The sequence below is a fragment of the Stegodyphus dumicola genome, chromosome 5 (genome assembly GCF_044657685.1).
Source record: "Stegodyphus dumicola isolate Sdum_Otavi_A_Nest chromosome 5, ASM4465768v1".
NCBI lineage: Eukaryota > Metazoa > Arthropoda > Arachnida > Araneae > Eresidae > Stegodyphus > Stegodyphus dumicola.
The window spans coordinates 153,325,531-153,338,663 of NC_140772.1; the positions used below are offsets into that span (position 1 = coordinate 153,325,531).

General features: G+C 27.9%; 2 protein-coding genes across 2 annotated transcripts in view; one reads left to right on the forward strand and one right to left on the reverse strand.

Moving 5' to 3' along the window:
* Zip99C (Zinc transporter Zip99C) overlaps window positions 1-10,684 on the forward strand; it is a 91,170-nt gene extending 80,486 nt beyond the window's left edge. Inside the window, exons 6-9 of the mRNA XM_085817253.1 lie at window positions 627-740; window positions 1,562-1,631; window positions 2,559-2,658; window positions 4,825-10,684. Of these exons, the coding sequence (XP_085673379.1) occupies window positions 627-740; window positions 1,562-1,631; window positions 2,559-2,658; window positions 4,825-4,900 (360 nt within the window). The 3' untranslated portion in view covers window positions 4,901-10,684. The remainder of the gene's footprint in view (window positions 1-626; window positions 741-1,561; window positions 1,632-2,558; window positions 2,659-4,824) is intronic.
* A 1,455-nt stretch (window positions 10,685-12,139) lies between these two features.
* The window catches only part of LOC118183253 (heme A synthase COX15), a 38,868-nt gene continuing 37,874 nt past the window's right edge, over window positions 12,140-13,133 (reverse strand). Inside the window, exon 9 of the mRNA XM_035352725.2 lies at window positions 12,140-12,441. Coding sequence (XP_035208616.1) covers window positions 12,301-12,441 — 141 coding nt within the window. The 3' untranslated portion in view covers window positions 12,140-12,300. The remainder of the gene's footprint in view (window positions 12,442-13,133) is intronic.

Below are 13,133 nucleotides of genomic sequence, written 5' to 3' on the forward strand. Positions count from 1 at the left end.
GCTGTTTTAAAAAAATGGGGGGGGGGCATAATAATAAAGAAGTACCAGACCCTTTTTTTCATTGCATATAAAATTAGCCAAATGTCTGCAATGATGACACATACCATCTAGTAACTTCCATTTCAGATTGATGTGATTGAATCACAAACAAGCATGATATTTTCATGTCACAAATCACTCATCATACATCTACTAATAACTAAGAATGAATGATGACTAATAAGAGAAAAGATGTTATTAGAGAAAGGATATCCTATCACATGTATTTAATTAAAGGAAAGCTGATCATTACCGATGAAAATTGACATGATGTAGATATAAGATCTGAGTGTATAATTTGAATTTTTTTTTAATCTGTCATCCTTTTCAAATTAACATTATATGGCATATCTTTCCTAAGCACCTGCACTGGTCAAGAGCATTTTATCTACTCAATTCTTACTGTATAGAGAGCATTCTATTAAATTCCCACTTCATCCTTTACACACAAGTATGCATGAAGAATAACCTTTAAGTCAAACTGTTTTAAAAAATGTATAATGGTTATTCCTCATATTTATTTTGCATTTATTGTGATATTGATTGTGATGTTTTTTCACAATTAAGTTTTCTGTTTCTTTTGAAAGATGGGAATGCTAACTACTTTTGCCATTCTCATACATGAAATACCTCATGAAATTAGTGATTTTGCAATTCTTCTTAAGTCTGGATTTAATCCTTGGAATGCTGTCAAAGCCCAAGTAAGTACAATTTGTTGATTATGAGCCTAATAGTTTAATTATGCATTAAAAAATATGAAAGATAAGAGTGAAAGGAGGTGGGGGGGAAGTAGATCTTCATCTAAAATTCTGCGTATTAAAAAGCGAAAATAGAATTTATCATGTTTGTGAATAAAGTATGCTTTTTAACTAATGTTTACTGATTGGAATTATATCCTAAAAACCTTTAAAGGAGTTCAGTTATTGTTCTGTTTTAGGAAAGATGTTATTTAATCTCATTTTGATAAAAGCATACATTAATTCTTAAACCTGTGTAACTTCAAGGTTATATGCAATAAAGTGTTGCTATCATAGTTACATACTTCCTTCCTGAAAAAAATTAATTAACCAAAGTGTGTGACTTTTCCATAGTGCTACTTGCAATTTTGATGTGATAAATAGTATTTGTTCTCTTTAAATTTGAAAGGCAACTGTTTCCAAAAGAAAGTTGAAGAACTAGATGAAATTTCAAAGGATTATTCCTTTATAAATCAAATCCAGAGTTGTTATTTTAAGGAATAATACATTTTCCTGTAAACAAGCAATTTTTTTATTGATTAACCACAAAATTATTTTTAAAATAATACCTTGACAAGAAATACTTAGCTTACAGTTTTAGATATGACTAGTTGACAACAAAATTTTATTTTTATTTCGAAATAGGTTAAGTGACTTTTATTAAAATTTTGCACACATATTTATATAGTTATACTTTGTTCTATATTTATTTTATTTGCTTTTTCGATAAATGTCTGTGTATAAGATTAGTAAGAATTACATTTTTATTTGTTTATTTTTTACAGGTATCAACTGCAGCAATAGGAATCCTGGGAGCTATAGTTGCATTGTCTGCAGGATCAGTTGATAAAGTTGGTGAGTCAAACAGTAGTCCATAATTAATAAGACAAAAGAAAATTTGCATTTTGATATTACATTGTAATGTAGTGAAACTTCTCATGGCAATCATCTCTGTATGCCTGCTTTTCTTACAACAAAAAAGGATATCATTTCTGTAAGGTGACCATCTCCACAAAAAATCGAAATCATCTATAAGTGTAGGTGGTTGCCTTAGGGAGAAGTCACTTTATTTACATTATTTCAAAAATATTTTAATTAAGAGAGAAATTAATTAAAATAAATAAAAGAATTGTATTAAACTGCAAATATTTGTTTTTAATATTGCATTTAAGTTAAATTAACTAATCAATGAAGAAAAATTTAATTAAAATTTCATGAATATTTTAATTGTAAGGTTATTTCATAAATATATTATTACAGAACAAAGTCCATAATCCGGACTCGTCGAAACTTCGACGATTCCAGATTAGGGTTTTTTCCGGATTTATAGATCATCAATTTAAATCTGGTAAGATGGCATGCAGAAATTATACAATTAAAAATATGAAATTGTAATTTATGAAATAAAGAGCAATTATGATCTAAAGGGTATCAAAATTTAGGAAAAAATCTTAATATTTATTTGTTTACTTTATTAAAAATTTCTTTTAATGTAAGTTGTTTAAGTTACTTCATTTTTTGTGCTAAACGTGCATGCGTCAACACATTATGCGCATACCTAAAGCATACAAAAAAAAGTCTGTAGCTTTGAGGTCCAGATTATAGATCATTCCAGATAATGGACGTCCGGATTATGGACTTTGTACTGTATAAGATTTTACAGTCAATAAATAGAATATAATGCATTGTTTTATGCAAAGAAAGTGTATATGCCTTTTCTTAAATGAATTTACTATATTTTGATTTTGAGTTCAGAACACTGCTTATTTTGTTTTGTCACAGGTGCATGTACATCTTGGATTTTACCATTTACATCTGGTGGTTTCCTTAATATTGCGCTTGTGAATGTATTGCCTGATCTCTTGAAAGAAAAAGATCCATGGTAAGGATATATACCTATATTTAAATTATTTGGGACTCATTTCTTGTACGAGAATAATTGAGTATTTACATTAAGACTTGCACACCAGAATTATTATTGCAGAGGTAATGTATTTACACAGCTGTATAATTTATGATGATAGCAAAAAGAATCACTATGTTAGTATAATTTATCTTTAGTATGAAACATTTGTGATTTTAATATCTATAAATTTAGTCTAATGTTTTAAACATTATTTATGGCTGTTAAATATTAAAATACAATTTAAGTTTGTATATTTTTTGAAAAATGATTGCATTATGTATGATTATTTAAATAATTTTAATTCTAGGCGTGATGTAATCAGCTCCCTGATTGGTTACAGAATATTTGTGCATTAACGAGCTGTAATCAGCTCCCTGATTGGTTACTGAATATTTGTGCATTACCGCGCCATTTTAAAAATTTATTATTCATCTCATCGAATTCCTTAGATTTCATAGGAAACAAATGTCCCTTTCATAGATTAATGTTGTTATTGATAAGTACCAAGAATTATTAGTATCGGAATAAAAAAATTGTCCTTTGAGATCTTATTTTGGCCTACCTGGCTTTCCTAATCAATGATTTACTTATAAATTGCAACAAGGGTCAGAGGAAATTTATTTTAAATTTTTGGAGGAAACCTCACTAATTGCTTCTTCTATGAAGTGCAAGAAATGTGAATCACAGATGAAGATCGTTAGAAGAGCTGATTCTGAGGACAGCCGTATATGGTATTGTGGTCACGGTGGAAGAAATAACCACTGTAATGGTAAAAAAAGTATTAGACATTTACCGGAAATAAACTAATTGCTGTCATTTTAGCTCTAGTGTGCGAAGCATTCTTATTTACTTATTTTAAAGTATTTGAATTTAAGTAATATTTTTCATTCTTTTAAACGTTGTTATGATGGTTTTTAATTTTATATTCAATTTATGTAATATTTTAATCCAATTAACGTTGGCACAATATTTTTATTCTATTTCTTTGCTAGTATATGAAAGTAATAATTTAACCTTACTTTAGTATTTTATATTCATAGTAAATGTATTTATTTACATTTGCCTGCTATCTTAAAAAACAATGTTTTCAACAAAAAATTAATCCATTATTTTTAACGATATTTATTTTTTTAAAGTTTCTAATACTTTACTATATGTGTAAAATACGTAAAAACAGAGTTTTTCAAGATGGCTGAAGACTGTCGAAACCACGCCAACAATTGCGCTGAAGTAAATCGCAAAAAATCCATGCAACCTTCTACCAAAGTAGCACCGAAGAGGCAGAGAGTGAGACCGAAAAAACAAGCAAAGAAGAAAACTGACAGTTGCATTAGTCTTGAGACAGCAATGACTTTTGTTGAAACTCTATAGGACATCAACGACCAAAAAAATTTGATTACAATGATTAAACAGCACTTCGAAAAGTATGTAGTGAGAGTCATCAGATATTTAAACGGTCTCAAAAGCAAAGTAAAATTACTGATATTTAAGAAATATAATGCATACAATATACATAAAAATTGATAGTATGGATTATCTATGTTTTTCACCTATCTGCGTGACCTGCTTTTCCGGCATCTGCCTGGATAATTGACGGCATTTGTATACAGATATTATTATTATGCACATTATATCCCCAAAATAAATCAATAAACCTTCTTCCAAGTATTGTTTTTATCCCCTTCCCTGGTAAATATTTCGTAGCAATCACTAAAAGAATAGATTCAAAGCAAATATTCCCCTTCAGCAATTTTGCAAAAAGATATCATATTCTTTCAGAAATTATACCACAGATTTCTTCCAGGCAAATACAAGTAACTTAGAAACATACAAATGCAGTTAGGATCTTGGTGCATAAGAATAGATGCATCATATCAGCTTTGGCAGCAAACATATTGAAAGTTTGCTTTTCATACATGCGCAGATCAGTAACTGTTTCTCGCACATGCAAAAATCTGTCACCGTTTCTTTTTCCCTAATGCAGAAATGCATCGAAGCTGCCACAGAAGACAGGTACTAAAAATTTTAGTTAAGTGCAGATAAATAATTAATGCAATTTCTACACTGCTCTAATGTATTACTCTGTACATTTTTTAATAAAATTTGACAATTGTTGTGAAATATTTATTTTGTGTTATTTAGGGAATCACTGAAGCAGATGGTCTGTCTTTGTGGAGGCATTGGAGTTATGGCCTTGGTCAATATATTTGTGCATTAAGTTTAAAAAGCAAGTCAGCTCATTTTATGGCAACTTTAAAACATTCAAATTGCATATAAAAATGTTAATTTTATTGTCTATTTTACCCATTACTGAGCAATTTTAACAAAATTTATTTATTTGAGTGCTTTGATCTATGCAGAAAAATTAATTCAAAACATAATACTAGAGATATGCAGCTTAGCAATTTGGCCAACATTAAACTCAGAATTCAAATTGAATTTTTCTGTGGCTATGCTGAGATTAAAAGGTGCTCAGAATGAGCTTAAATGCTTAAAAAGTATTTGAGCTACTATTACAACATACTTTACAACACTATACCCTTCAATATCAATGTGGTAAAAATTTTGTGACCTAAATTCTATGGGGATAAATAATGAAAAATTATTTAAACTCAATTACATTATTTTAAGCATCAGAAATAAATAAAAATAAATAAATAAACACATTTAAGAAAAACTTCCAAGCATGCTTATTTTTATGTTGCTTATTGTTTAATTATTTCATATAGTGAGTTGAGCTTAGTGAAAGAGCATTTTAATGTATGGCAAATTTAAAATTGTGTTTTCCAAATTTTTTTAACTTTTTAAACATTTTTTTTAAATTGTATTAGTAGAAAAAAGTTGCCCTCCTTTAAGTGATTTTTATTATAATCCTCATTAAATTATATCTGGAAGAGTGAATTGTGTATAATAGTTTTAATGTAATCATGGAAAACAGGAACTTCCTGTGAGATAAATTTAAACAAAATGTATAAGCAAATCGCTTTAAGAGATCTTCAAAGTGTGAGCTGATAGCCTTTTGAAAATTTTTCTCATATTCACTCTTTGCTAGTCAGATAATATTAGAATATATGCATTTTTTCACTATGATTAAATAATAGACTAATCATATATAAGTATCTATTCAAGAAACTAAAGCATGCATTTATATAAATTTAAAATAAAGGATATTTCTGTATTTTAATACAGGGTTCCTACTGAAATTCAACTTCATAGATTCATATTTTTCATATTTCGTAATGATTTTTCAAATGTTTCGTAATCAAATAAAACAGTTATGCTGACCAAATATAAGGAACTAGTTGTCAAATTAAGACTAAGGAAATACTTTCAAGCAAAGCTTAATTTCTAAAATTAGAAGTGCTAGAATCCTGTAGAAAGCCACCATAAATACTGAATAAAATAATATTTAATAAAACAGTAAAGATAAATAATTAGAATAATTTAAGTTAATGATAAATTTTCTGGTAATACTGTAAATCAGTTACATAACAAAATGTTGGAGCTTATTTTATTTAGACAGTGCAGGATTTATATATAAGCTACACAAGCTATAGCTTAGGGCCCCCACTTTCTTGAGGGACCCCAAAAAACCCTCTAGGTATCCGTAAACCATATTTGGCACTGACGTAATTATATCTGGACTTATAAAGGGCCCTATATCTCAAATAGCTAAATCTAGAAAGAATTTTCTGCTGAAATTTTTGTTCAATTTTATAAAAATAAATGCCAGTGCTCCTATTGTTGACGATTTTGTTATGCTTCATCTGGAACTATGATCTATTCAAAACTGAGAAGTACTGCAGCTGGGCTTCAGTGCAATTTTACGCATTGCCATCAAGCATTTATGATAAAATACAATGAAATAACTAAGAATGTTAGAAAAATTTTATTTACTTTATTTGACATTGGATTATGGCATCTAATGTCAAACAAAATAAATAAGTATACAAGAAATAGGCACATTAAAATTTTTAAAAGTAAGCAGTTTTTTAAAATGAAGGGAAAACTGTACATTTTGCAAAATATATTTATAGCAAAAGTACATCATTCACAGAAAATATTACACTCTGGTGTGTAAAATCGAAGAACTATTAATCACATTGTAGTGAAAAAAAAAAAAAGTATTCAACTAAATACAATTATATATTAAAAAAGTATAAAGTGTAGTAAGTTTGAAATTGCAGTTTTCATTTTTGAAGATCAACAGTATTTTTAAGGAGAGGGGTGACAAAACAGTTTTATTTCTAAAAGAAAAATAAACATTCACTGACAGATATAATTATGTATTAATAAAATTGCTCTATATATGAGGTGAGTAAAATAATTTTCCAAGAATAGCAAAGGGTACAGTAACTTCTTATATGCATTCTTTTTATGACAGGCAGTGAAAGCATGAACTTTTCATTATCTAAAAGGATTGATTTATAAACTTTTTTTTAAACTTCACTTGCATTTTGGAAAACATTCCAGACTTTTCCCAACTTGAAAAAAATTTATAGTTCACTTATTTATTGGTTTTTATTGTACCTTTGGAATTTTGCAAGTGAGTGGGAACACTGTACTAATAAAAATTATACTGTTCTAGAAATGAAAAAGATTGTAAAAAAATATTAATCTATATAGCAAACAAGGAATCAATAACTATCATAGTATTGATTCCATTATCACTAGAAATTAATTGCTGAAAATATTAAATAGTAAATTTAAATAGAATAAAAAATACATAATTTATGATGACAGAACACTTCAAATAGCTTTCATGGAGGATTTTAAAAGCACACTGATTTGCATTCACATTACTCACGAGAAAAACATGTGTCAACAGCAACCAAACTGGGAATGATTTACTGGTGTGCTGTGGTTTAACCTTTTAGTTGCAACAGCTCTTGTCAAAATATGATTTCAGTTTTAGTTTAATATTAATAATATTTGTAAACATAACTTTTCTAGTATTTCCCCCACACCTCCAAAAAATTATAATTTTTTCAAGGATTTAAAACCATGTATGCATAAACTTGAAGAAAGGTGTAAAATTAAAATGCGTACATAATGAATGCAAGATTAGATTGATGTATACAGTACATCTATGTTTGATATATTTTTATTTGCATTGCCATGATACTTTTTATGAAATCCCCTTCAAACCAGAAATTCTACTGTTATTTTATAAAAATTAAGAAATAACTTTAGAAAGCATAGAAAACATATTATAGTTCCCCTTTGTGAGTCCCCTTGGATATATTGCTTCATTGAAAATGATTTAACTAAAAATAATTTTAAATAGCACAAAAGTAATGATTTAAATAAAAACTGAATGGGGATTTTATAACTTTTCATAACTCTGCATTTATACATTACTGAATAATTAAGAACTGATATGTTTCAGTTCTCTGAATTACATTAAATGAGCAAGTTGGTTGCGTTTCACTTTATTCTTCAATGTATTTATGTCATGATTGTGAGATACGCTGTTTTTTGTTAAAAGTATAAAAAGCCCAAATGCATTTTAATTGTTTTTCAGCATTCTAGTCATGCATTTATAAAAAGGAACTACTACTTATTTTATGTGTATTATAGTACATAATATAGATAATTAATATTTTATGATACAACTGTAAAATATTTCTATATCATCAGTTATTAAAAGTAATATTTCGAATGGCTTTCCCATAATTTGATTAGAAAATATGAATAAGAGTATCTATATGGAACAGAGATTTTTAACTTTTTTACTCTTATGACTGTATATTTGTCAATATATCTCATTGCACAAAAGTAATTACACCTAAAATCCTTGATATGATTAATAGATTAGATATTTCAAGTTTTTAATGAATTTATAAAAGCATCTTGTGTTAAATTTTTTTTAAGTTTAAATTGCATAAAGAAATATGCATTAACTTGAATAAAAGCAAAAATTCATGTGTTTTTAAACATAAATTCCAATATTTAAAAAAGTATTCTGCAATATATTTATGACTGAGAATATGAAGATTGTATATACATTTGCTTTGAAAATAGATTTAAAAAAATAGTTGGAATGAAATTTAAAAAAAAAGTATTTTGCAACCTTAACTATTAAAAAAAGAGAGAGAGAAAGAGAAAAGTGTAGCTTTTTTCTACAGGCAAAGTTCAAATCAGATTTAAAACTATTACAGTACAAAGTCTTTAATCCGGACTCGTCAGGACTTCGGCAATTCCGGATTATAGATCATGAATTTAAATCTGGTAAGATGGCATGCAGAAATTATAAAATTAAAAATATGAAACTGTAATTTATGAAATAAAGAGCAATTATGATCTAAAAGTTATCAAAATTTACAAAAGAAAAAAAAAAAAGCTTAATATTTATTTGTTTACTTTATTAAACATTTCTTTCAATGTAAGTTGTTTAAGTTGCTTCGTTTTATGTGCTAATACTTTCTCTTTAATTCTATAAGCAGACATGATTTCTTGTTCAGTTACAAAGTTCCGCTGTTCAAGTCCTGTAATTGCTGTGCCGAGAATACCGACTAACTTGTCAATCGGAATTTTTCGTTTTCACTAACCTCTCTGTCACTTTCTTCATGCCTTTATCCATTTTTTTGAAGCAATTCCACTTTTTGTTTGATGGACATCAAAACATGCTTTCGCTTTGTAGGTCCTTTGGCAGCTCCAGAATCGTAGACTCTTTTTGACATAATCGAAAGTTCAAGCTTACTTTTTATAAAATTGCTCTAACAGTCTGCAAAAAATAATAAGCCGGATCCAATTAGAAGATTAAGGAACAATGCAATCTGCAACATTAACTGAAATAGATAATTAGATCATTTTAGCCTAGCTTATACTGTCCGTTATACATTAAACACGCATGCGTAAACATATTATGCGCATGCGTAAACGCTAACTTTGAGGTCCGAATTATAGATCACTCTGGATTATGGACGTCCGGATTAAAGACTTTGTACTGCATTATGATAAATACTAATTGCTGGTTTTTAGTTTTTAAGAATTCTCTCTACAGCTGTATTTTTAAATTATAATTCTGAGATAAGTGTATTAAGTTGTTTAAGTTCATATTTAAACTGAAAAACTGTAACTGTATCCAAAGGCTTCAAATATGAAGGTACTATGCTTAATGCTTTTAACAGCTAGGATCCTGAAAGTGTCATAATTTTGAAGCATTGTACTAAACAGTGACATATAGTTAAAAAAATCAATGTTATTTTTATTTATTGATAATTTTTTATATTTAAATCTTTTATTTTCCCCATTTTTAGATTTTCATGCAGTCCCCTCATAAATGGTGAAATCTAATTCTTTCTTGCCAAATATTAAAAAATACTCAGTCATGAAAAATTATTTATGATAGCATTTACATTTCAATACACATCAATGATTTTATTATTTATTAATTTTTAAATACATCTTTGTTCTGAAAGTGTATTTCAGCAAATATTTTTGACTTTTTTATGCTCTAATGAAGTCTTGTGTATAGTTAGTTTCCTTATTTTAAAATTTTGTGTATGTATTTAAAAAGTTTTATGTGTAAAAAACTGCATTTTTATTCCCAAATTGCTATATATGTCATCAGCAGCATGCCAAGATCCAGAATCTTCAAATTCTTGATTTTTAGAAAGGGAAATTCCAGAAAAAATTTAATTATGACTTTAAAATAATTCTTTTATATGCTTCTTTTTCTCTTGATAGAATGTAAGACACATGCACACAAAAAGAAAAACAATATGAAAAGTGCATTTAACTGAAAACTTCAAAAATTTGAGATGTGCACTTTTAACATGGTGTCAATACTATATCCTTATGTTTTACTGAATTTTAAAATCTCTGTGACAAATGGCTTTAAAGATTTGGGAAAAAAAGATCTGAAAATTTTTATTAGATTTTAATCTGCTTCTAATTCTCATGTGCCTTTTGATAAGAGAATATTTTGTAAATAATTATGTTTTTGTTTAATGTATTATGCTGTAAATAAAAAAAAAATAAAGAATGAATTATGTTATTTTGAAGTGTTTACTATCCTGAATTTCCTATAGTAAATTAAACTGCACTTTGCTTTATGCAGTCTATTGCTTGAACACCATTCTATTAATAGAATTTCTCAAAATACTAATAAAATAATTAGTAAGTAATGATACTAAAAAATATTTTTTCTTGTTAATTGAATAATTAAATTTGCAGTGGAAGAATATCTCATAACGCAATTAATGGACCTCCTCTGGAATTTCCATGTCATGATCCAGTCCTCTTTTACTCACATTTGCTCAAGTAGAAACTTCAAAATTATAGAATTTTTTCCCTGTGTGTAAAAATTAACTGTCATGGGCTAGACCTGAACATTTTGAATCTCTTGATTTCCCCCCCCCCCCAATATAACAATAGAGCACTATTTATCCAAGCTGTCCAACCATTCCAGAAATCCCTCCCCTTCTGAAGGTCACGTTATTTTTATTAAGAAGAATAAAAATAGCATACTTTAAACAGATCATTTTCAATAATAGTGTTATTTCTAAATGTATTTGGTATAAAGCAAAGCATTTAAACTTTTGACATTTTATTTAAATTGCATAAAGAAAGCATGCATGTATAATCAACTGAAAATTTCTTAACTCTTAAATCATTACTCTGTGACACTGATTAGATAGTTAAAGTATTTTTCAAAACAGCTCTGTAATTTAAATGCACAAGTGTTTATTTTAATATACATATATATATATATATATATATATTTGTATTAGTCCATTAAATACCTAAAAGTTTCCAACTTCAGAAATTCTTTTCTGAAATAATGCCAACATTTGTATTAGGCTTTTGATGAATTTCTTCATAAAATGCCATGAATGTACTTAATGTTAAAAGCTTATAATCAGTTTTTTTTGGGGGGGGGTAGTTTCAGAGAAACTCGGAAGCATGTAAATTTAAATCGACTCAGTTTGCCATTGAAAGATATTTAAAAGTGATCTTGTAAAGAAATATTTTGCAGTTTCCTATTTCTGCATGTAACACGCTGAGGTTACTTTTTTTTTTTACATTAGAAAGGTGTTCTTTAAAAAATTAAAACAATGGGAAAAAGTAGATTTAAAGAAATTAGGGAATATTGTTTTGAGATTCACTGTGATAGCATTTCTAAGAAATGAAAAACACTGGATTTAAAGGAAATCAGAAATGACAAGTTTTTTTTTGATTCACTGATGCAGTGTTATAGTAAAAGACATGCCCATTTATTTGATACATATTTAAGCAGAATCAAATAAATTTATCAGAAGGGACCAGAAGGCAGATTTTACAATAATTCATTAATCAAAATTCAGCCCATGTGTTTCTCAATATTCCAGATGTGAAAACAATAGTTGAATATGTGGATAATTTGAAATATAACACAAATGCTCCTTAATTAAGTTTAGGAGTTAAAATGCATAAAGAGTAGTAAATAAGGAAAAAAAAGAAAAAAAAACCATAAAATAAAAACTATTTTTATTTTCATTTAATTAAATATAATGATCTCTTAAACATTTTCTTTTGCAGTGTGTTGGGGTGTAAATCCATTTAAAATGCTCTCTACGCAAAGTGAATAATGTGTTCATTAGATGACTTTTATAAAATATCTTAACTGTGGAATTACTTTGGTATCATTTTCAAGATTCTCAGTTCATGTGTCAACCAAATAGCAGTAGAAAGTAAGGCAAGAGCTCCAGACTGATGGCTAGCAGCCAGTGGTTTAGGTACTTGCATCAATAATGTAGCAATCCCAAGACTCACCTGAAATGGAGGGCAAAATAAATAAGATTGTCTTAGTATCTTAAAGATGTTTTTATCTATATAAAACTTTGCTAAAGCAAATTAAGAATAGACATTACTGCAATTTTAGTGAAAGATAATCAAGAATTTTCATTTCTTGTAGAAGCACTACGAAGTTACAAACTATTATTACCTATCCATCAAAGACTATTTTATTGTGTGGAACTGTCTCCGATTTTGATTTGAGTACAGAAGTGGCACTAAATGGGAATGAAGTCGTATACAAAAGTGAATTCATGGAGATTTAATGAAAAATGATTTGGGAACAACCTTAAAAAGATATTTCAATATTTTCTAGTGAAATACCTGGTTAATGGCAAGCAACATCATCATCAAATAAACAACAAAAAGTGTATAATAAAATGGAGGAAAAAAATTGCAAGCTTACAAGAGTATTATTACCAGCTTGCTCTATGGAAAAAATTATTTGCATGTATACTGCTCTCTGACTATGAACATTTGTGTTTACACAGCATATGATAATAATAGATGAAGATTTAGAAGTATGTATCATTTTTATAGAGAACATATCCAAAGCATTAATTCAGCAAAAATAAAACATAAATATAAATGCTGAAGATTATACATGGCTTTTTGATTTCCAAGGCTATAAAAATCAAGTGAATGTTCCCATGCATCCTTCTCTAAATTTT